We start from the raw sequence: 26612 nt of genomic DNA, 5'->3' as shown, positions 1-26612 counted from the left end.
AATGACCTTTTACGAATAACTAAAAAAAAACAGTATGCAGGTCCATTAAGTATAAACAGTTAAATAAAATGTATAACAGAAAAACATTTAGTTATTTACTTGGCATTACTTATATTCTCCCTTACACCATGACTACCTATTTTAAAATAAACATTAATTTTAAGTTTTCTCTGGAGACATGATATTTTAATATGAGGGTTAGTCAGAAATGGACTGATTGTCTAGTCACAGGAATTTAGTCATCTGAGATTTTAACATGTTAAAAATGAGTGTACAAGTATAAAATGATGATAAAAACAGAACCATGTCACCTTTTTGCATCATACATCAACTTTTTTGTGTCACTATGCCATTAATCATACTTATTATTACATAGTGGATTAATAACGTTCATTATGAAACAGATAAGTCCAGTTTTAATTACAGGTATTTTAGTTTAAGCTGCAAGATGGAATTTAAGATGAGGTCCATGTCTTAAAAATTTTATTGCATTGTAAATTCAGAATTTTGTATTTGCAGCCTCCTGAAAGCAATTTCCAGCTACGTTAATAGCATAAATTAATCCTGTCAATGCAAAAGGGGAGTGCATTAGGAACATCTTTAAAGAGATTTGACACTTACCTAAAATTGTGCCTGCTACTTCAGTCAGTTGTTTTATCCTTAATAGTACAAACAGCACTCAATACATTCTGTCAGTAGCTTGTCAACCCATCTATGAACATATTTTGGTACAGAAACTTGAAATTTACAGTTTTAGGTAAAACAAGTGTGGTAATGTGTCTTCCACTTTTTGTTCACATTTTGCAGACTAAATTATCTCCTGTTGCTGATGAACAAACAGAATTGACAGTACACATAACGTACTGTACGCAGATATAAAATGCTTTACCTTGCATTTCATTATGCCATACTTGCGCACAAAAATTCTTCTTACTGAGCCAGATATTGACGACTTCATATTGCGTTCCATTTTCAATCTGCCCAGGCTCACTACGAAACAAGGATACGAGCTTACACGCTTCGCACACATATAAACACCCTGAGACAGAAAGTTCAGCGTCCACCTACGTATGTACAGGCATTTTCATGGCTAACTACAGCAGCTGTCACTAGATTCCATGATTCCAGGTCACATTAAAATTGTACTATGCTGCAACACAAACAGCGGAGTTCAGGCAAGTGAAGACGCTCAGAACTCACAGAACAATGCTGTACCGTAGATTTAGAGCTGTGCAGTGTTGAGGGTTCAGTTATCCCATGGCCTTAACAAACTAACTGTTACTAAGCTAGTTAAGAAATTGAAGGTTCATTAACATGTTCAGCCTGTCCTGAGCCACATGAAAATCAGTCCACATTCTCACTCTCTATTTTTTAAGATCCATTTTAATATTATCCTCCACCAACATAAATCTGATAACTCGACAATTATTTAAACAAATACAAAAGTAAACAGACAACACTTACCAGCATAAATTCCACAGCCAGAAGATAAACATTAGGTATTTTACATATGCAATGAACTTCCTCCATCAGACAAAATGACTCATGATATTAAAGAATATGTATTACTACATATATTAATCAATTATGCTAATGGTGGTGATAGTGATGCTTCCAACTCAGAGGTTTGTAGCAGTACTAGTAGTACATTAATACTGACTGTAGGAAATCATGAAGTACAAAGGATCTGATCTGGGCCAAAATTCTGAGCCCCTGATGCTACTGAATAACGTGACCTGCTTTAGTGTATCTTTACATCAGTTTGCTTGAAATATCAGGATTCACTTAAAGCAATTAAGATTTCTGACAGAAATCTTCATACTCATCGCTGTGAAAACCTCAAATCTTACAAAGCAATTATTGTATTACTATATTAGTACATACAACAAGCCACTGAGTTCCAGGCAACACTCTCAGTTTACTCTCTGCCTTTGAAAGTGCATCATGGCAAAGACGCAGCGCACTGTTTCTTGGCCAGTGAACAGTAACTGAACATCTTTCTGAAATTCTGCTCATTCTCTTTAAATTAAGAAGTGTCCAACAATAATTACAGCAATGCAGTAAAGTGTTTAGACATAAATACAAAGCTCGACAATTAAGTAGTCTCTGTGAAGTCGGCAGGACATCGCAGAGCAAAATAGAAAGATAGTATGGACTAACCACTAATGTTCACATACCGAAGAACAATGACAAAATATGGTCAGCATAAGACTAATTATTCCAATCACAAAGTTTAGAACCAACCGATAATCTTGTCCTCCCCTTCAAGGACACGACATAATTACAGTTTTGACTTTGTGTTGTTTGTGTTAAGACTGATGTAAGGCTGAACAAGTGGAAACATTCCTTGACTACTCTTGAAGTCTGTAATATCTTCAATTTTTGTAGGCTGAAACAAATACAATGAAATTTCATGAGTAAATTTCTTATGAAAGGAAGATTTTTGACATGCTCTTTCTCTCCTAAATTTGCTTTTCCTGTTCATCTGCTACCGAAGTTCATGTACGATATCAGTATGTTTATGTATTCTTTGTTCAAAGGGCATGAGAGACATTTTGTGGGCAAGTTGTGTATGTCTGATATGAACCAAATTAAACTCACCAGAGAACTTCTAGCATGCAAACCGAACACAAATTTCATTAAACATGTTCAGTAATTTTGGAGATAAAATGTGAATGGGCGGACAAATTACTTTACACGTACTCACATCAAGCATTCTGTACAAAGAACACACAATTTTCAACCTGTGATTGCTTTGATATGATCACAAGTCATATTAACATTCTTCACGGTTAATTTTTTACAATGTACAGAAACAAAATGCTGGATACATTAAAGTTACAAACAGCTGAGTGGTGTGTAAATGCACACTACTGACCTCTTTGCCTGGTGGAGGAGGCGCAAATCCATCAACGACCTCGCCATCTGAAGCAGCATGCAGAACATTTGCCCCACGTCCTGCAACTCCGTCAGCCGTGGGCACTACATGGACAGCCAACTTATGTCGACATGGAGCCTCGTGGTCAATCAGTTCCTGCAACATAAGATGTTTGATATTCTTAGTCAGACGTTATAAATGCCAACTTCAGGATGAATGTCTGTGGAAAGGTAAGGGATCTGGCAGTGGAAGGTATGATGTGATTAGTCAGAGGAGTTGGGTGCTATCCAATGCCATGGGACTCTGCAGTTCAGAAGAAAGCATAATATAAATAAGAGAAAATGTAAAACCCAGCTCTTTTGTTCACCCTATCACATAATTAAATTCTCACTGTTTCTCCATGTCACTCAGTCCCCTCTGCCAGGTCAATGCAAGGAACACCTTAAACTCCCTTAGGGTAATAGCCCTGATGATAGACAGACTAAGCATCTCAGAAACATCAATCAATTTTTACCAGAATACATGGTGCAACATCTCAGAACACAGCCATCTTCAAAGGATACATACTCCATTTGATCTAGCAGGCTGAGCTACTCTCAGATCCAATGAAAGAAGGGTTGTCCCTTTACACCTAAAGATAAAGAAAGAACTACCCTTCAACAGTGCTTTTGAAAATAATTAAAATCCCAAATAGCAATGAATAAAGCCCAAAACAAACTAATTAGTTCAATACAATGCCATCATCAAAGACATTTAACAAAAGAATTCCCATCTCTTTCACAGTTTCTAACAGACACTTTACAAGATGTTTATCTCCCAAAATTTGTGTGTCTTTTCTCCACATGCGGCCTGCCATAACCTCCACTATTTAATCAGCCTAATAATGATGACACGTTACCTTGAAGAAGTTCAGTATGTCTTTCTTCTGCAAAGTACGAAGATGGGCCACTTCAATATTGGCCCTATCAAAATGATACTGCTGTAACGTTATTTCCGACCAGAATCGGGCAGAAAGAACAGACAATTTCTTGGGTTTCTCAAGACGTTGTGCTGCAAGTGCTTCTTTGTGCCTCTCAAATTCTTCAGAAGTCATGTCCACAATGTATTCCTGCCAACAGTAAAACACTCTTAATACTACATGGTGAAGGGGCTTGGCCTACAAGTTCAAAGTTTGCGCACCTATGACACACAAAGCATTTGCATTCTTTATGGGCAATTTCTCGTATGTTTCTTCCACACAGTAAAAGGAAATTATGAATTATAGATATTCTAGAATGGAAATTTGCATCCCTACAGCTTAACTACAGTCAAATACAAAATTCTATGAAAAGTATTTACAGCATGCTTGATTTATTTTATTACATTTCATGAGTTGTAATTTTTTCTTAAACTGGTGGATGTTTAACATAATAAACATGCTGTGCGTAGTTTTGCACACATATGTGGGTTTGGAGAGTTAAAAATATATAAATCACATATATGATGCAGGTTAAAATTTGACCAAGAATTTTGGTCACAGCATATTCATATTTGGTAGTGTTCTAGAGGTACTCTCCCCCTTAATGTACAATCTTTCCCCAGCCCTGCAGCATACGATTCTTTTAAGCAGGTTCGTAACCAACTGAAAAATCGAGAAACAACGAAAACTCGCAATCACATTTGAACTACCTATGTATGTAATGAAACTTTACCAAATGAATATGATATGTGAGTAGCAAAAGCTTATGTAGTTATTCTATTACTGGTCTGTGTTCTGAATGATGAAGGATGGTACTTCAACATCAGCCGCTTTCATATTTTTGCTTACTCAACATTCATAGTCATTCTGCTAGCTCACATGATGTGCGACATAATTTTAGACAGTTGAATGTTGAACTGAAATCTGATTCAGCACTAATGCACTTACTTCCATTTTTGCCAGAAAGGCTTCAACTCTCTGGTCCACGTAACTTGGATGTCTTTCTGATTGCACAATGACACGAAGACCCTGAACTCCATTGGATCTCCGGATCCCACTAAACACGATGTACCCAAGTTGCTCCTGATAAGTACAAACAAAATTCTATTTTACAACATTTATTAATGAGAAAACTTCATCAGAATTTCAGAATTGGCTATCAAGTTACTAACTGTATAGAAAATCTGACATATTTTACTCTATCCCATTTCTAGAAAAAAAAATGGGAAGACATGAATGGAATCTTTAATATGAAATCTACATATAGAACAAGTTTTGGAATTACTACATTACATTTAATTGTTTAATGAAAAACATGTTTCACAAGATGGTCACACTGAATCAAAATTGATGAAAAATACATAAGAATTTCATATTCATCCTAGTATCTTAATATATGTAGCACTTTTTTCTCTGCAAAACAGAAGATTTACTTTAACATGAAATTGACGATATATGAATTGTAATTTTATATGCATCGTTGATTCCTAAGTAATTTTAAAATGTGTTACATTTTGTAAGTTTAACACTAGATATGACCTAATATAAGTTAGAATTTTAAAATAATGGCAACTTATTCCATAACAGCCTTGAAGATGACTGGACTGGTCAAAGTATGTCAAGCTGATCAAGGAATGTTTGAAACACCTATATTTTAATGGTTATTATGTGTGTATAGTTGGCCCATGATCTGGTTACTGACAGGAAAAAAGGAAAGTTTTGAGGCTGTGTTGGTTGCCTACCTCCCCAACACAGCTGTGATAACAAGAAAGTCATGCTACTGTGGATGAAGAAATGTAGAATATGTCCAGCATTTCCATAACGAGCCTCTTCAATAGTAACTTATATCACCAGTGATGATAAGAACATATAATATTAGAGTATAAATTACACTGCACATATGCAGTCATGTAAATATCATCATTCCATCATCTGACTTCTTTATGCATCAGACAACAAATGAGACAACTTCCCTGTGTGATTTCCCCCTGGTAGACCCAAGAAGCAGACAAAAACAGTCAACAACGTCCTCAGTTCCCATTAGCATTCATTCATTGGTTGACCAACATAATCACAAAAAGTTTAACCATGAACACTAAAAATAAAATAAAAATGGCTACGATACTTGTGCTCTAATAAAACACACTATACAAGTAAAATAAATGCAGAACACAAACCAAACAATATTTAACATAAAGTCACTCTCCCACGTCAGTTCACAGTACCTTAGTGCGAAGAATGTTAAAGCAAGGTTCACCGATAATCTGCACTAACAATTCAAGCAGCATGTTAGTGTGTGTCGACTGCAGATGGCACTGGTAATATATCTCAGTACATGAACTGCGATGTAGTCTGTTACCGACTTCAAATACATAATGACAACCTGCAGGAAAGACACAATTATTACATAACCCACAGTCATAATGGAAACAGTGAAAACATACATAAATTTACTTCATATTTGTGCAAGTTAATTTTAGCAAAATATGTATTTAATTCACCAACCTAATTATAAGTTTTTTTTTATATCTTAATTGCGTCATGTTTGTGTTTATTAATACAATAATTTATTTACCGTCTATACACAAACTTAAAAATGTTGTTAAAATTACTTAAAATTACAACATTTTTTCATTAGATACTAGATCTTGTTACATTTTATATTGACGACATGTTTCGATGTGTATTACACCATCATCAGGTCTATCAATTTTAAAAACTGTTTTAAAAACTGTTGCACATCTTGCTTTGCTTATATTGATTTGTTTGATTTTTAAGTCTCTTCCTTTAAATGTTGTGCTTGGATGTTTTATATCTGTAAAATTAATTTTCAAATCATGATTTTGGATATTGACATAGGAAATATAATAATTCACAAATTTATTGTACTAATTATAAGGCATATTATTTGTTTTATTTTACAGCATGTATAAAGTCTGCAACCTCTTGTGAGGTAAAACTGCAAATAAAGAAGTTGCAAGTCTTCAGTTGATGAACACATCTCATGATGAGCCTGGGTCTCGGTTAATGAGGTTTTTGAACACGATATTGAAAATGAGTCCCGTCACTTTTCTAATAATTTATAATCTTGCCTCTGGGAAGGTTCTAATTGTGTCTGTAATGTTTCTGTGCTGGAAACTGGTTTATGGATAAGCAATTACTATTCAGTCTGACAAACTGGTTCCTTAACAATCAACTCACTGACGCAGTACTACAACTGTCCATAGGAGGAGCTGATGCCCAATATCCATTATTGTAGCATCTTCAATTCTCAAGAGGTACACATCATACAGTTCTGTTAGGTAGTGTTTTCAAAATCTGAAAAAGCTAGAATTTTGAATATTAAACTAGAACTTCAGCATAATTCATACTGTAACAGTAGAACCTACCAACAGCCACTATCATCAAAAGATATGATAAATATGTAATATCAGATATTAAATAAAGTATTTAATTTTTCTGATGAGACCTATATGAACACACTCAGCCATCATTTGACAGACATTCAGAAGCACTTTCTATGTTTCTTTCAACATACTGGAGTCAGTGAGCTAAGAAATACGTGGAAGTCAAATGGTTAACACAAGAGAACTGAAGATGACTGTCTTCTGGATTGTTGCACTGTGTGGTCTTGTAGAAATTGACCAATGCTTCAGAGGTACTTACTGCCTCCTCCATCATCAGGTCTCAGAAGACAGTCACCTTCATATCCACTGCTATGAAAACCAGAAATCTTACAGGAAGAATGGGCAATAAATGACCCTGATGTCTCAAAAGAACAGTCATTTAAACTGTTTCATGACAGAAATAAACCTGAGTATTCAGGGGGTAGAGACATTAATCATACCATCCACCAGCTGGAGTTCTCTGTTGCGCAGAAGCTGGCGAGGCAGTAATGGGCATAAGGACACAGAACACTGTAGCCTTTCCTCTACAAGATGCACCAGGCTCAGGGCTTTCTGCAACAGAGCATAAACAACTCAACAAGATCAACACAGATCTTCAAATTCTTCTTAATATTTATAGTTACTACATCGACCACAATTTTATTTTCACATTACAAAATGATGAGACCATTGCATGTCTGGACAAGTTTCGGACAACACAAAGTTATGTAATGTGAAGATAAGAATTTTATTTCTACACATTTTCCTTATGTCAACTTATCAGTGAACATGGACTGTTTTTAATGTCCAGAATTAATGTCCTCACATTTTTAAAATAACAAAAGATAGTTAACTCATCCCTTCTACTTCAAAACTTTGGCAAAGTTACAATGTAGAAGGCCTTACAGTCACTCTTAGGTTTATAAAGAAAAGACCTATCAGAGAAATAAGTATCCAATGCTTTCTGACTTCACATTTCACAACATATCAATAAAACTGCAAAACCCTTGAAGTAACAAACCCAACCACAGACAGTAAACTTAAATACTATTTTCCATAACCATAGAGAATGTCACACCTCTCACTTCATGCATGTTCTGTTTTACAAGTTACACAAACCTGTCTATCAGCATTTCCATGAATAAGACATTCTATGTGCATCTTTGAGAGGATTTGTGGAATAAATGCTTCAACCTTCTCCAGTGTCAATTCTATAACAAAATCAGATCCCAGAATTACAACACTGCATACAAAATTTAAATACTCAACACTATCCCCACGATGAACATCTCAACACTTGTCTCCGCAGGCCGTGGACCAGGTTGAACTTATTCCACTAGACCCAAGCCAGCATTATCTGGCTATTTAATTACACAGAAATATTACAACTCCATCTACAAATAAAAACAATATGAGAGAATTTAAAAATAAATGCCTTGAAAGGCAAATTAACATATAAAATAATAAGATGGTATGGGCATGTTTTAAGAATGATTGAAGAACATGGGGGATAAAAAGAAAACAACCAAAAATTAAGATCAAGATGGGAACAGCAGGTTAGAAAAGATGTCATACAGAAAGATATAAGAAAATGGGAAGAAACTGAGGAGAAAATGCGAGAAGACAGACAGAGCTACTTAGTAGTCAGCAGACCCTTTTTAGCAAAACTGAAAGATCACAGTTTCACACACCTTTCATCAGTTTATATAAAACACGCAGGGAATATTTACAAAGGAATACAAATTCAAAAATCCTCTCAGTAGCTCAGTTTATACAGCATCAAATGTTAGGAAGATTAATGAATCAGAGAAGATATGGAAGGAAGTGGTCAATGCTACATAGTCTGAGCTAGTGACAGCACTGTTATAAAACTACAAACAGAATAATACAAAATGCATTACCACCAGTGGAATTAAGAAGTTCTTCTTTGGTCCAGGCTTGTTCTGCCAGCAGAACTGCCAGGTAATAGACCGCATGCTGGTAAGGTTGCTCTGCTTCAAAATTCTTTAGTCCTCGAACATACTGCGCAGAAACATAGAATATCAGTGTATGTATTAATTCATCAACAAACACAATAAAGTTTTCTTGAAAATGCAGACACTGTCATTTAACTGATAGGCACACTTCAAGCATAAACCACGAATTCACAAGACATCTTTATGTTATGTTCACAGTAAATAAGTAAACCTTATTTAAAGAGATTTTCATGTGATAATCTTATCTTTTATAAAAAGTGTAAACAATTTAAATGATAGCAGATATGAAAGAATTATTGATGGTACGAGAAGCAGAAGAAATAAAATTAATGATATCCTATTTGTTCTTGTAAGACTATGAAGTAAAATATAAAACAACAACTTCAGTACTTACATTTTCTTTCAGTATCTCAAACCGTTTTGAATCTATCTTAAAGTTAGTTAATTTCTCCATTATTTTATCAAGGAGAACATGCTGTTTGCTATTGTATCCACCAATACCAAGCTGAAAAACACAAACATAATTCATTTCTGTTTCTTCAAATTTATTTTTAAAACATGGTAAAGGCAAATATTTTTTTATTTTATGAAGATTTAAGACAGTGTGTCAATGTTCTTCTGGGTAGTGATGCTGTATCAACAGCCCAGAAGATGAAGACAGTACATTTCTCCAAAATGCTAATATCTACTTGAGAGTCCACACAACACCATAACCCAGAAAAACATTGACATTTTTACAGCCATGAAAACCTCAAACAGCGCTTTATATATATAATATATTATTATATATATATATATATATATATATATATATATATATATATTGAAAATCTTTCATATTTTTTCATTAAAATTGCATTACTTCAGGAATGTGGTGAGAAAATAATGTGCAGTAAAAGGGTTAACAATGATAAATATGAAGACTATAAGTAGTCTAAAATTCAAACAATTTTCTTATTCATATGAATGACCTATGATAGGAATGTTACACACATATTCAATCTGTGCTCCCAAAGTAAAAAGACAAATTAAGTGGCTGCTGAAGTTGTAATGTCCTGTAGCCAGGAACATAATCATTAGGTCACACACAATAAAGAGACAGATGAGGGAAAATTCAAAGTGAATGCATGAATAAGTTGGTTAAACATTCTGAAACAAATCCCCAGTCATGTCACTGAATCTCACTACATTTCTAATAGCAAAAGTACTCACAATCATGCCATATTTGGTGTTAGTGAGCTCCCACTTCATTCCTGCAAGTTCAGCTGCATACGCATACTCATTGAGAGCATCTTTGAACAGCTGCACGAACATATACGTCATGTTACAGCTAATGGGATCCAAATATGCCAGTGGACTGTTGAACACAACAAAGCATACAGAACCAACTCAGAAATTTAAAAAATGTTCACAAAAATACTTATAAAATTATACTAGAATATTTACCCAACAAGAAGGTAAGTATTTTAATTTTATTCTCATTCAAAAACAGATCACCTTATATTCATACGTAAAGAAAATGCACAAAAACGATTCAGTTATTTCTGAGAAAAGATATATGAGATCTACAGCATATTTCAAAACCTGCATATCAACACTTCCAATAAGAATTCTTGCACAAGTTAGGAAATATAAGCATAGTGTAACAGTTCTGGTCCATTCACCAGAATTTTACCTTTGAACTTTAACTTACATACAATAACTATGGTAACCAAAATAGGCACAGTTACCAAGCAAGCCTGGAGATTCTCTACCCAGTCACTTTGGTACACAGGAATACATCCAGGACTTCATGTAAAGTGCTTGTTATAGTTGTCCAATTTTGACTAACAATGGAATGCGTTAACAAATTTCAATAAAACTGCCCAACGTAAAATTAAACGAAAACCCACCTAGTTGTTTCGAGTAAATGTACATACAGACAGAGACATTTGAACAGTTTACTGCTAACAACCTCTGGGAGAATAAACACAATAATAATTATGAAAAGAATGGAGGTGACAACAAAATATGATGATGGGCTACAGGAAACACAGAAACAGAAAAGACATAGAAATCACAAATTTACAACACAATAAATAAAACATTATATCCAAGAAATATTTCAGGTAGGAAACAATTACTATATGCTGTAATGAGTTCACTATGTACAACACAGTGGAATCCTCATTTAGTGTTCCTTGATTTAATGTATTTACTCATTCACCAATCCCATATTTGGTAATTTCAGGTTATCATCTCTTTTTTCTTCATTTCCCAACTTAGTATCCAAATTCACTGTCTCCCAAAGAAGCCTTAAATCAGAAATTGAAATCTGCAAAAACAGTATCACTAACCTTACAAATTCAAAGCTCAGGTTAGCTTTTGGCAGTAGAAACTCGTCATCCTGTTTGAACCATACCCTGAACAGTGGTGTGTCCTGAATAATAACTGGGTACAATGGTGCCTGAAATTGTGTAGGAACTTAGTAAACAAAAGTGCTTTCAGAATAAAGTTTGTTTCAGACAAGCTATGAAAGCAACATCAAAAACTTAACATTCAACCTACTATATGACAGGAATTCACATATGAGTTATCAATTATCATATTTTACACACATATAAGCAAACAAATCATAAAGATTTCTCTTTTTGTAGAAGAAAATGTGTTACTTAATTTTCCACAAGAGGTTTTTTATCACTTTAAGTATCACTGTTCCATTCAGATCAAGTGTGTTTTTCAATTAGCATAGCTAATGACTTATATGCTTGTAGCATTAAACAATTTTTGGAAAAAAGTCACCTTTACTTTCTGTACCAGTCCCAGTTAGACACACTTTGATCACTCATAGTAAGGCCAGTAAAGTATGTGTAAACAGTCTGATACCTTTCACAATATCTTTGAGTTAAAAGTTGTTAAATGGGTTGAAGGCAGGTGGATAAAAGCAGCAGGATGAGAAAATCTGTCATCAGTGAAACAGACACAAAAGGCTGAAGACACTAAATCCCTCTCACGAAAACAAGCACGCCCAAGTAAGACACACACACAAGCCCCAAAAGCAGATGACTTCCTGTGGTTGAAAGACACTTGGTCCATTTCAAATGTTATCAAACATGTGGAAACAGGTATTTTACTTTCACAGGTGATTTTAACAAACATGTAACAGGACATCTACATTAACTCAGTAACATATGTCATTCATGAATGAGAAACATAAGTATTCTTATTGCATACATATCCCTGATGTTTAGCTTTCTGGCTTTCTTTGAGCTGTGTAGGGATTTTATAAATGTGGTTTCTTTCTCGAGCTGTTTAAACTAATGCTTTTCATGTGGAACATGATGTACGTTGATTTATACTTCAAGTTACAACAATGCACTGTTAATGAGGTGTAACTATATGATTAGGCTTGTTTCTAGTGGAACACGTTATTTTCATTGTATATTCAAAGTTCATTTTATAAATACACATTTTTCTTTTTACTTAACCCTCAGACATGGTTTTACGTGTACACACGCGGGCATTTAAATTAAAGTTCTTGTGGATTTACGTATAAACACGCGAGCCTCAAAGCCTAATTTAAAACGCCCATAAGTATGGAATAAATAACGCCAGCGCGATGAGGTTTGTTCTCGCCTGTTGTGAAAATAGAGCTCTATATGTATACATGTGGCAACAGGGTCACATTCCAATGACCTGCACCGGAGGGTCTAAAAATAAACGCCTGACCTGTTAGTTTACAATGGCTTTCCCTTCGACAAGTCGTACTCTGACGGAGCTAGACCAAATACAAGTTTTAAATGAAGTTTTAGAAGATGAGAGTATAAGTGAATATAGTTTGGACGATGATAGTGTATTTGACATTGATTATACACAGTTTGTGACACCGGGAACTGTCGTGTTTAGCGATATTGATTGTGATAATGCTAGTGGCGGTCGACAGGACGACATCGTACAGGCAGGTGTGGTTTCCAACAAGTTTTTGTGGGAAAATATAGACTCATTTCCTGCTTCACGAGAAGCATTTTGTAATGTATGTGGTCCCCAGTTCGACACTGCTGAACTAGATGTCGTGAGTTCATTCGAAAATATTTTCGATATAGCACTTGTGCAGCACATTGCTGATCAAACCAACAGATATGCTCAACAAGAAATATCAAAAAGTGCCCATCCTCTCACATTTCGCTCTAGGATGAGGAACTGGCAAGATGTCACAGTAGACGAAATTTGCGTGGTTTTGGCTCTATTTATGTTGATGGGCATTGTGCAAAAGCCTACACGTAGATCTTACTATTCAAAGAACCGGCTGTTGTACACTCCGTTTTTTTCTGAAACTAAACTTCTAATCGACTTGCTTCCACTGCTCACACATCTCATCTTATAAGGTAAGATTATAAAACCATCTTTTAAGAGGATTTCGGTGAAAAATTCATAATTATATCTCATATAGTTCAAAAGTTATGAAAAAAGAGTATTTTACAGCAAAATTTAAACGGGCATTTAAAAAATACTACCGCAGGAACAGCACGACAGCGGTATATGCGGGGTATTTAAACCACCACGTTGACGGGTTAAAATTCCTGAAATAACACATTTTGTGAAAAACATAGTTGTGACAAATCAATGTAACATGATTTGTTCTGTTAGCAGGTTTTATGTTTCCTACAATTTCTATTTTGAAGAACCTTTCATGTTAAAATAGTTCACATGTGGCCTCTCAATTGCTGCAAGTTTGTTAAGGAATGAGATTATAGGAACTAAAGGGCCATACTGAGATGTGTGTCATGAAAATGGACAAATGTTACTTTTTTCAACATTCTGTGAATGAGAACAGACTGATCTGCATATATTAATAGATTGTACCTCTGTTTTCAAATAAAACTTTCACAAGTAAATATAGTATTATAGTTCATACAACAGACAATACATAATGACAAATAGCTAACAGTAAAACTGTTATTTCAGTGTAATAAAATATACCTTTTAACTTCAATTTTAGACCAACTTACTCCTTGATGTAATATTTATACAATGCAAATAAAATAATATTGTAAATATATTTATTATACTTACAGTCTCTTCACGTGGCATCAAATCAAAGTCTGTTGGTATAAACTCATTCTTTGGTGGTAGTTTCAGATCACAACACAAGTTAGGACTCCTCCACTCCTGCACACAAGAATATGAAAACAGTCGAAACCACATGAATGTACAGAAATAACAATGGAAAGTTCGTTGCGATAACACTCAGCTAAACAATAGTTTGGTATTCTGATAATCATGGAATAATTGATCCTTCCATTACTATCAATGTTATATGCAAAATAAGTCCTTTACCTATAACTTTAAAGCTAACTCCATGGAGCACAGCCCTTATTGAGAAACTCATAGCATAATCAGGTAGTAAGAAATTATCCAGCCTTTCATATTTCATGGAATCAAAAAGTTCACAAGTGCTCACCACCAGCCCTTAATCTAAGCCAGAGGAATCCAGTCCACAGTCTCCAACCCTACCTCTGTAAGATTCATTTTAACATTATGCTCTGAGTGAGTCCCCTTCCTTCAGGCTGATAACTGAAGTTTTGCAAACATTTTCTCATCTCTGTGTATAAACACAGACTGTTGCACTGAGAAAATGAAGACTAACCACTTGAACTATGGCACGACCCTGTATTTTCATAACACAAGTTTAGTCCCTCATTATAATGTTTTCAAACTTCTAAACAAATGGATCATTATGTGAAAAGCTGTCCAAAATTTCACTGATATACACAAACTACTGTAAGACTTTTGTTTAAAACATTTTGTGAAAACTTACTGAAGTAAATACAATACTGATAAAGAGCTTCAAATAAAAAATGTCATAATTATCAAATATGAAATACATTAATAAATCTTAACAAGGGTTTCTTACAACATTTTACAAGAATATGTCACTTGGTTTTGAAAACAGAGAAAACCAAATACATACAAAATATTCTCCTTACAAGAAATATGACATTCAATCCCTGTAGGAAAGCCCAACACATATAGTTTTCTGTTTTCCAAATGCATGAGGAACATACAACATAAAAAGTTACTCAGCTTGTAGTTAACAGCTGATAACTGTCAGAAAACTCACATCTAGCACTGATTCTGGTATCTTCTCCAGTTTGTACTTTGTTCCATACCACTTCTCTACTTCATTCGACACAGGTTCAAACATCTGGCCAACAACTGCAACCCTAAACAACAAGTTAAATTGTTATGTGTCAGTTTCTTATGAGATACAGACACAAAGCAAACAATGAGTTCTCATTTAAATATCCTCTGTCCACAATCAAGAATTCACTTAACCTTTAATAACAAATAAAGATTGGTTAATTTAAACAATAAAAATGAATGCTTTGAGCAGAATAGCTGAGTGTGGCTCATTAAACAAACTCAATACATCAATGTGGTTGTGTCTGCCAGGAACTACAACCAGAACAAATTAAGGTTATGTTCAGCCTCCACAAATATAAAAAATGCTGAATATAACTTGGTCATTCTTGTATAATTATTGTTTTCACTGTCATATTACCTAATGTTTTCAGGAGTAAGATACCCCAGCACCATCTCTATGAGATCGGGTTTCCAGTCGCTGATGAGAAAACAGCCTGACAATACTTCTTCTAATGGATAATCCTACACAAAAGATAGAAATTTATTCAACTCAGAACAATGTTTAACACTGTATAATTTCAGCTTCTGCAATTAAGCCATGTCATCCTCCCTTACCCACCCTCAACCAACAAGAACAAATAGCCCTGAAAGAACTCCAGGATAACAAGAAAATCTGCACAGTACTGGCAGACAAGGAGAACACCATGGTCATCCTAGACCCCTTAAACTACTCCAACAAACTCAGCGCCATCCTCGTAAACCCCACAATCACAGTAATTAGTCATAATCCTGTGAAACAATAAATAAACTGAAAAACAACTGTCTAGGACCATTAAAACCAGAAAATTCCTAGCTCCAAAATACACTAGATTCCAAACTTTCTAAAATTAACAAGGCTTATCCCCAAAAGCCAAATTTATACATTAAACACAATCTGCAAAACTTGCAGTCAAGCACATTTTACCCAACACTATTCTCTCTCATAACACTGTGGTTATTGGTCCAGAAGGCAAAATATTGTTTTTCTGCTGACAGTAGCATAGACTACAGTGAAACCTCGATGCATCGTTTTCGGCGGGGGTGGGAAATAAAAACGATGAATGCGGGAAAACGATAGATGCGGGAAAGCATTAAAAATTTAAAAAAAACAATGTTTCTCTTTCAAAGTTACTTCTTTTTACCAAAAAAAGTCTTTAATGGACAACTGGTTTGTTGAAACTTTACGTTTTAGACCAAACAGAGCACTTTCCACGTTCACTAATATTAAGCGCATAAAAGAACGACTTCACTTTCGCCAATGCAGCGAGTGCTTCGGCAAAACTCGGCAAAGCTTCGGGCTCGCATTCGTCGTCTTCCTCTTTCTCACCACTCCCACCCCCTTTGCGGACAATAACAGGAAGAATGGAAATACTATTACTGCGGAACTCAACGAAACGTAGCTGTAGAAGACCCTGAACCGCTGGAAACGAGATGAACCAGAAGAATGAAAAGTGCCGCCAGCCTTTCCTTTGTACTTGTAATAAAAGCATTTGTGAAGAAATTCACACTGCACATGCCATCTGGCATCGCTGGAACGAAATATGAGTGCACCCTAATTAAAATCGTAAAATTTCTGACAATGCGCGCCGCCATTCTCTCCAACTATCACCCCTGCACCGCTGACCATCATTCCAAAAGAATGTGCTGGTTGGGCGACATAACAGGTTACCGCTACTGTGTATTCCAAAAACATTATGCGTCTTTCGGTATTAATTTATCTCTAAACCCAGCATTTTAAATTCTCAGAAACGATCATTGCGGGAAAATTGTGGGCCGGGACTAAGATTTTTGAACGATCGATGCGATAAAACGATAGTTCGAGGAACGATAGAAGCGGGAAAATGTAACATTATTTTATATGGGATGTATTCGGGACCGAACAAAACGGACGATGCATCCGGGAAAACGATAGTTCCGGGAACGATGGATAGAGGTTTCACTGTATATAGCATCAAATAACAAGTTAATTAATGAATAATGAATTGGATATCATATGGATGCACTAATTTCAAGTAATATTCTGGTATTTGCCTGGAGGAACCAAGACAAACCACCAAAAACCTTGGTCAGGATAGTTACTCTCCATGCCAAGATTTGAACTTGAGACCTACAAAGTACAAAGCAGGATTGCTATCTGCGCAACCATGATATTCATTCAAATTTATAGGCTATACAATGCTGCATAAATGGATTTCCTTTTCTCTCTGCCTTCTGTAAAAATACTGGATACCAGATATAACAGAGCAAATATGGTTTATTTTACTGAAACAAATATTTCTTTAAATATACGTTAACCTTATTTTTATGTACTATGACAAAGGTCGCATAGTCTTACAAGGTGATTTTTCTATAAAACTAATTATGACAGCAGTACATATGGAAATTTTTACTTACATGAAGGTTATGCACTATGTTTGATACATAACTTCTTGGCGATTCCTTGTCCTTGAACCGAAAATGCATGGATATAATGTCCTTATATTCTTGAAAAATCCATTCCTTTGGTCCATCTTGTTTTAGCATGTTCACATACTGACAACAAATAAAACAATGGACCTTAATCACAATTCGAAGATTAGTTTGTTTTACCACATTCATTCAAAAAGTCTCAATTACTCTTCCATGTACACATTTTAAATTGCCTCAATATTCTATGCACCTTCAATTGGCTTGTTAAATTTCCAGGATGTAAAATACTATTTTATTACATCTTTATAATTTTTGCATATTTTCCTTGCTCTGTAATGAAAGGCATATTAATTCTGTACTTCTGTGGTAAAAGTTCCTTCTTTTGTCTATATTATCCAGGTTTGCATGATGTTACCCTAACAGGTCATACCATGTCTTAACTCCATATCCATAAGTAGAAACACATCTAATCACCTGAAATACAAGTTTGACAATATCATCGACATGTTCAATCCCTTCTTCTGTGAGGTCAACATTGATACCAAAGAAGCCAAATCCTCGTGAACCTGTTCGAGCACCACCCACAAGACTGTTGCACCAACCCTTCGTTCTCAGCACAGACAGCAAGCTCCCTGGACCCTCGTGACCAAACAGGTGGCTCAGGTAATGACCTGGCTGCAACATCAAGAATGAGCTCACAGCACATGGATCAAGGTAATCACATTCAGAAACACTTGCTTTAATTTCAAATAATGTAACTAAACCTCAAGAACACTACAAAAAATAATAAGTCAAAGTAGGATAAAGTAGCTATGCTACTGCCTATTAATTATCATCAACATTCATTAAGTAAAATGAAATCTTTTCACATGATCAGCCATTTTGTGAATGGGACTGTAATCTAATATTCTGGAAACTGTCTCTGCCTCCATCAGCAGAGTTGGCGCTGGAGGCATATTGGAGAAATATTGGATTCTCAGATGACAGACAACCTGAGATGACTTCATTGCATTCAGTCACTATAAAAGTTTAGAAATTAAAATCTGACACAGTTCATTAATCAATTGGTCAATATGCATGTCCGATGACAATTAGGGGTTAAATGGCTCAAGTTATTATAAGATACATGTAGGAAAATACAATTTTCATTATGTAATCTAACACTAACTACCATATTTAGTGGTTTAGTGGTTATTATAACAATCATAATGAATACTTGATTTTAAAACACACATTTTATAATCTTTGCCAGTCCATATGGATGAAGGATGAACCAAAGTTTGATGTGCATCAGAACTGCTTTCTTCTTTCCAATTCATCATTCAAAATGATCTTTACATTTCATCTGACATTACATAATCTCTGTACCAGATGAAGCATGATTAACAAACAGGAACAAAATAATAAATCAAATTTTACTTCTCTAAAAATTAAATCATCAAACAACACCCATATTGACTTACCCCTGCTTTATAATATTCATGGAGATCCGGTATTGGGAATGTGATGTTAAGATTTCTGATGTCCTTCACTGGAACAATATAACCTTTCATCTGAAGCTGCTCAGGACCAAATGGATGCTCAGTCCATCTTGGGACTGTGACATTCTTGTTCTTCACATCCAAGAAGAGTTCCACAGACATCCTCTCTAACTCATCCAAGCTTTCTGTTAAGTATCAATACATGTTCTTGTTTGTCATCATAACCATTAATGCCACAAAGAGAATTTCTACTACTAGTTTCTAGGACATAATAACAGTAACTGGTACAGCCACAAAAATGGAAAATTTACTAAGATGGGTGAGTGGGCAAATATAAAGCCAACAAGGCTTAAAGTTCAGTTCAATCTTTCATGATCAAGGAGACTAAAATAATTTAAAACAGTAATAAATAACCCTACAGAAACACAACATGGTGCAAAATAAAAATAAAATCTTGAAACCACTATTACACAACCCAAGACAATCCAGGAGCACGGGACAATGTTACAGACAACACTGTCTGACATGAAAACCTTTGTAGGTAATGAACACAAATAAACCACTGTAATATAGAATGAACAGACCTCTTGAGGTTGAAACGCGTATGGCAATAGTGTCTTTTATAGTGTTAATAGTTGTTTGTTCATTCTATATTCTAATACACTACGCGGTATGCAAAGTTTTAAAACCACTGTAAGCTGAAGGATAATTTGCAAAAATTTCCCTATAATAATAAAGTGCACATACATTCTGAACCACTGTGATGGTCTGCATATATTTCAGTCAGTGGGTCACAAATAAGTACTACAAATTAATTTAAAAACTTAGTATATCATATGGAGTTCATGTCAAGGTTATAATTTACATAAAGAAATAATAAAAGTACATAGAAGTACCACAAACTTCTACACAATGAATGCACAACAATGTGGTGCAACACTTCTAGAGCTTCAGTAACTGAGCCATATTATTTTTCTGCCGCCAATGGCAGAGCTTACGAGGCCTCTTTTTAAGACTTAGATCTTACAGGTACTCTCCTGAAATTACCTACTGAATATGTAAATAGTCTCAGCGTGATATAGTGTTCATTCCACTCAAAATACAAACATAACAGGTACTTCTCACCCATCATGTACATGCCTGAGCATTTTGTATGCTTAGCACTACCACAGTTCTTCACCCTGTTACCATCTTGCATCCTGTTCATTTACTGGGTTCTACTGTGAATAATTAAATAAATTACTAAATATCATTACATCACATAGTTCTCATTAATGAAAAGAAATAATGTACCTTTCCCTAAAATGGCCAATGCCATGATGTTGGATGAGTACCATGTATCATGAAACTTTAATAGTTCTTCACGTACATTGATTCCATTTTCTTTTGGTATAATATCCAGAGTTTGTTTATTTCCTGTGAACAAATATCAAGACATCAGATTATAAATTGGCTACATTAAAGTTCAGACTAGTAAGGGAAAGGTACAGGAAACTGGTGATAGGTTCAGCTAGTCTTGGATTAGTAAGAAGAAAGAGTGGGGCATTTGAAGATATAAGAACGTTACTGTAAAGTTCATTCAGTTAATAAAAACCTAATCAGGAACTACTTAACCAACAATTAAAAATACCTGAACTAGAAAACACTTACATATGTCTCATAAAATATCATTTTAAGGCAAGCGGTTCTGTGTATGTTCTTGTTCTTTTGACGTAAATATGTCTATACAGAAGGGTCATTCGGGAAAAAGTCTACTATAAAAATTTGTGATTTCGTCGTCGTCAAAAAATAACATCATCAACAAAATCAACTATAAACAAACTCGGCATTGTTGTGTTCCACAACAATGCCGAGTTTAGTGTCTTACTCAAGATTTTAAAACGCAACCAACCCCCCCGAAGGGGTTGGTTGCTTTTTAAACACTTGATCAAGCTCCCCTGAAAGGGGGTTGGTCAAGTTTAAACATAGATGATCCATATCCATATCAGACACAGCTAAAGAAAATGCAGGTTCTTTTGGACAAAGAAGAAGGTGCACATCATAAAGAGGTTGGGAACATTTTGGGAAACAGTGTAGCTGCACTATACTCTGTTCCCACTGCAATCTTCTGTTTTCTAAGGGCATGTACACCTATACCAGAAATAGAGGTGTGTAAATCACTATCTGAAAATTATTATATTTTTAGCCTGCTTAGTTTATAAGAAAAAATAGATTTATGATATCATAATTGTCATATGTCCACAACTTCCCCCTAATAACTTTTGAACCAACTGACAGATTTTCATTAAACATGACATTAATATCATTGTTAGAATTATAGTGTCACTTCTACTTGAGTAGATACTTATTGAATATCCTTGTAATAAATTCTATATTTCAACACATTTTTGAACATTCTGACTTATGAATTACTTATAGCATCAGTTTTGAAGTTGGTAATCTCTTTTAGTCTCGTACCATGATGCTTAGTAATAGTTGTGTGATTTGCATTTTGTATGTATAATTCATGAGTCTATAAAATGGGAGCTGCAACAAATTAAACTGATTCAGAGGTGCTCAGTTTTCTTGTTGATAATGATCTGATATGCAGTACATTAGATGCAGATCCAATAGAAATATCTTGAGGTGTGTACGATTGAGATTTATGGTTTGGACAATGATGAGTATGAAGATGGTTGTCTTCTGGGATGTTTAGAGGAAAATGCTGCTTCCATCATCAAGATGATGAGCAAGCTGACAACAAAAAATATGACCAGAGGGAGAGAGTGGGACTGGAGAGAGGGCGGGCCTACCAGTCCTCCCCCTTTCTCATTGGTGCGGCAAGAGCTGTGCCTTGTCCAACCTGCTCCTATATCTAGTCCAACATTTCTATTACATATCACCCTGACAATGTAGGCAGTACACTCCTCTGAAACATTGGTTGGTATCTACCAGATTACGTTGCATGACATCCCAGAGGACCATATTTTGGTAGAAGTGACTTCCTAATCCTCGAAATGATGACCACAGAGAAGAAAAAGAAAACTGCTTTTATGTCATTAACATATGCACATTCTTGTTCTCAGACAGACAATCCATTTAGACGTACTATCCAGTATGCTATCTCCCTGGGAGGTGACACAGATACAATAGCCAACATGGCAGGAGCTATTGCTGGTGCCTATTATGGGTATGGCAGCATCAGCGATAATCTGCAGGACCATTGTGAAGCCATAGAGCAGTTCACTGAGTATGCTGACAAGTTGCACAAGATCACTGTCTCCGAATAGTGCACATATCAGCTTTGTAATATTGTTTAAAATGTAGACAAACAAATGTTCTTTTTTTGTGACCTTGAAGCAAAGTGAAAAATACATTACTTTATAATGGTCGTCCAGTATTTCTGAACACAAAATAAAAGACATATAAATGCATATAAAAGATTTTTGAATAAACATGGCAAATTTTCTGTACCTGTCCCAAATTTATTAAAAGCATGGTCTTTCTTTGCAGTAGACTTTTCCAGCTGATCAAGTCTCCACGAATCATTGGGAATATTCTTCTCATGTTCTGAGTTGACAGCATTCACTTCTCGCTCTGTTGCACTTTCCGTGAAAAGGGGGCATAAGAAGAACTGTGCAAACCTAAGTCAGAAAGAAATTAATAGATCAGTATAACACATAAAGCTCATCATAAAACATAAACTGCATACTAATATATCTCTCGAAGTGGTTGATTTTAGTTGTTTCTATGGTTATTTAACAATTCCATATAAATAGCAGAGGTGAAGTACTGAGTAGAAAATGGCATAATAGTAATAAACAATGTGGAATATGTAGATGAGAGTTGCCATTCTTGATCTGAGGATACATCTGACAGCCACCCTGAACTCACAACAATACCAGTATTATATATGACACCTTTTTCAATGCTGCCAATTATCACTCTTAAAGTAAACTAAGACTGCCTCTCATATCTAATTTTCCCTTCTATATTGTTGCCAAAGTTGTGCTATAAATTGTTTATTCAGAAATATGTTTTTATAAAAAGTTGTTACTTACAAATTATTATTCCAATTTACACTAAACTTCTTACACACATTTTAAACATTCATTATCAGTATTGACTAAATAAATTCCTTCCTAATAAGTCCTTAATTATGAGATACTTTCTGCATACATGTTTCACAGTCAGCATCTACAATATAAACTGAATCACTCTGACTCCTATTATCAGAGTTTATTTCAATATTAGAATCTGAATCAGCTATTCTTTCCACTCTTGTATCAAACCATTTTCACAAAGTATACCTGTTTATAAACAAGGAAACTCCCTAATTTCAAAATACTGATTTCTATCACTGTATGCCATCACATTACAACATACTACAATCTTTCCTCTATACGACAGACTAGAAGAAAGTGGAAGGAATTTCTACAAAGCCTCACAAGAAAATAATTTGAAACAGTGTCCTTGTTTGGAAATTTATGATTCTGGCAGCACATATGCACATAGATTAATCCAAACTATATAACCACAGAAGTCATATTGTTAAGTTTCTAAGAACTGTTGCGGTACTACGGTATTTACAGACAGAGGAGACTGGAAATTCTATTCACTCACCTATCTAATGCTCCTCCAAAATGTTCCGGCACGACATCAAAGTAGTAGTTCGTGTGGTCCGAATATGTACAGGCATTGGAACCACCGCCATGTTCAGACAGAAACTTGCTATACTCATTCTCTGAGGGATACTTCTCTGTTCCTAGGAAGAGCATGTGCTCACAGAAGTGTGCCAGACCAGGCAAGCGGGAAGGGTCGCTCATGTGACCTACACAAAGTATTTAAAAGTTAGTAAAGTATACAATACATAAGGTGGATTTCAATTTATTGATAAATTAGTGATTCCCAAATATGCATACACACACATAAATCCCTCATATCCTGTATATATCTCATATATTTCCTTCAAAATTTTGTTATAAATCCAGTACTTCTGTTTAAACTGAAAATATCATCTTGCCTATTTTTGTGGGCATATACTACAATGTTTACATTAAAAAATCACTATTCTGAGTTAAATTTCAGTGCTAATTATCCTTTGTATGTTACTTCAGTGCTAGTCACAGTTGCAGTGCAGTCTCAGGCATGGGCCTTGTGTTCTTGGACACTGGGACCATGGGTTCAAATCCCACTCAAGGCATGGATGTTTGTCCAGTCTTTCTGTGTACAGGTACAGGCCTTGCAACAGGCAGATCACTCATCCCAGGTGTCCTATCAAATGTATAAACAGATCAAGCAACCTCCAAAAGAAGCGGCCAAGACCCAAACTGCGTTGTAAAGCCAGAGATGAGATGACAGATGTTGCTTCAGTAGCTGATTCATTGCAACACTAACATAAGAAAGTGATTTTCTGTTACAATTATAAATTTGTGACTGTTTGTGTGTGCGCGCGCATGTGTATGTGCATGTGGGAGGGAGTGAGGCAGGCATGAAGGAAGGGGGGTTGGTTAGGGGTAGCTGCTAAGGATACTAGAGTCTACATAAATTTCAAAGTCCACGACTCAACACAGAGTAAAACCAGAATATATATATATACCACACTATAACAGGACCCAAGCATGGGAATTTTAATAAAAATGTAAAACTGCATGTTAGAAGTGACAAAATCATGCCAGGCAGTAAAGGGAAAAATCTGCGAACTGGATAAGAACGTAAGGATTATGAAGTATAATTCTAAGATCAAAACCTTACTAATACAATATGTTTGCTAAGTCACACCACTTCAAACCAAGTTCTTGTCTTTAAAAAAATTGTTTCAATCTAATGTCAAATGTGGAACTCTTCAACAATGCATACATTTGCCTGCTGTGTGCTGAACATACCTTGGTAACAAGATATCAAGCACCTTGATATTTCACTCTGTTGTTATAAGGCTTATGCTGCCAGTGTCTTGATATTTCATGATCCTCAATTGCTTTAGGTTAACAGAGTTATAATTAAGATGACAATTATTGATTACACTAACATGTTTGCACACTGTCCATTGTCTGAAGTATATTTAACATACATAATGTCTCAGGAGATACTTTTACTCCCATCTTCAGGAGACTGGTTGCAATATAATGACAATTTAAATTTTAATCACCTGAATATATCAGCCTATTAAATATACCTAACACAATTATTAACATTGTGAATGAACAATCACATGGCATATCACTTACCAACATTTACATCCAGAGATGCTGATGACTTGTCTGTACTACTATCACTAATAAGTAAAACTTTCATGTCATTTTGCAGTTCTAGACAACGATATAATCGCTTATCTTCAGCTGACTTGATGATATCATTCACACAACGTTTGACACCCTTCATCCTGGTAGTGTAGAGCCTCGCACAAACTCTGTTTAGAAAAGGAAGAAACAACAATTTCTCATGCTCACCAGTATACTCAAATATATGGCCATCATCCAGTCTTTTACAAGCCTTTCATAGGGGTCAACAATTTTTTGGAATTTTGGAAAAGAATTATATTCTACCCAGCTTTACCACTCTGCCCTATAGGCAGAACATAATATGCCTACTTTCCTGCACACACTTTCATCTCAGAAAGAAACAACTCCACAGTACACAGCCATCCTTGAGAAGCTGGTATTTGCTTAACAAGAAATTATCTGAATGTATGGAACTCAAAGGTTCACACAGGATACTTCAGAATATAACATTTTCACTGATGAACCTCACCATTCTGTTTCATACAAATGGCTAAACTATTTTCACAGTACACATACAATCTGCATTCTTATACTAAATAGAAACAACCATATGTCGATACCTTCGTGTATATCAAATCTTTTCAGGGTTCAATATTCCTGACAATAAAACTATTAAAAGTGTGGCAACCCTAACCTCAATTTAACACTACGTAAATATTGCATTACAAAATATCATACTATAAATATTCATAAGATATTAAGTTCTCAGTAACTGTACCTATTGAATTCGTTCCTTACGATACGACACGTTCTCAAATACCACATCATGTTTCATCATATTATTGTGAATAAAATCACTCTTAAACATTAAACCATCTGTTTCCTTTGTTACATGAAACGGCAATCGCTGACTATTGACCTACCAGCTAGTAACATTGTAGTATGAATAGATATTTTTGTACGAACCCTTCCTTACAGCAGTCCTATTTATGGGGACGCCAACTTCAATATCGTCGTAATTTTCTTCAGTCACGCAACACCATAGAAAAAAACAACACTGCTATGCAGCTTATTGCTGCTACAAAACGAATACCTGTTGTATATTCTAGTTCACTTCTGTCTTGGATTGTGACGATATGCTACACACTGCAACATATATCAC

The 26612-nt window shown here is 35.2% G+C and overlaps 2 protein-coding genes across 3 annotated transcripts; one reads left to right on the top strand and one right to left on the bottom strand.

The window, feature by feature from the left end:
* Positions 1-81: 81 nt before the first annotated feature.
* Ide (Insulin degrading metalloproteinase) lies at positions 82-26612 on the bottom strand. Of its 2 annotated transcripts, none has more exons than XM_022070865.2 (22): positions 26417-26612; positions 25457-25638; positions 23853-24060; positions 22704-22873; positions 20544-20666; positions 19233-19435; positions 18244-18444; positions 17755-17892; positions 15740-15843; positions 15299-15401; positions 14251-14346; positions 11535-11644; positions 10411-10555; positions 9593-9703; positions 9124-9244; positions 8342-8433; positions 7684-7795; positions 6062-6219; positions 4785-4919; positions 3777-3986; positions 2879-3034; positions 82-2389 (listed from the first exon to the last, which is right to left on the bottom strand). In XM_022070865.2, the coding sequence occupies exons 2-22, from the start codon at positions 25608-25610 to the stop codon at positions 2282-2284; spliced, it is 2958 nt and encodes a 985-aa protein (XP_021926557.1). In that variant the 5' UTR covers positions 25611-25638; positions 26417-26612; the 3' UTR covers positions 82-2281. The 2 variants fall into 2 exon arrangements, with proteins under 2 accessions (XP_021926557.1, XP_021926556.1); XM_022070864.2 differs by lacking the exon at positions 26417-26612 and adding an exon at positions 26229-26388.
* LOC147875223 (ADP-ribosylhydrolase ARH3-like) lies at positions 21193-22602 on the top strand. The gene is made up of 2 exons (XM_087347894.1): positions 21193-21397; positions 22316-22602. The coding sequence occupies exons 1-2, from the start codon at positions 21254-21256 to the stop codon at positions 22517-22519; spliced, it is 348 nt and encodes a 115-aa protein (XP_087204020.1). The 5' UTR covers positions 21193-21253; the 3' UTR covers positions 22520-22602.

The sequence above is a fragment of the Zootermopsis nevadensis genome, unplaced genomic scaffold (assembly GCF_977971745.1).
Source record: "Zootermopsis nevadensis isolate Lab colony 2312 unplaced genomic scaffold, Znev_1.0 Znev_ptg000001l, whole genome shotgun sequence".
NCBI lineage: Eukaryota > Metazoa > Arthropoda > Insecta > Blattodea > Termopsidae > Zootermopsis > Zootermopsis nevadensis.
Note: the sequence above shows the minus strand (reverse complement) of the source record. Positions and strands in the feature narration are given on the sequence as shown.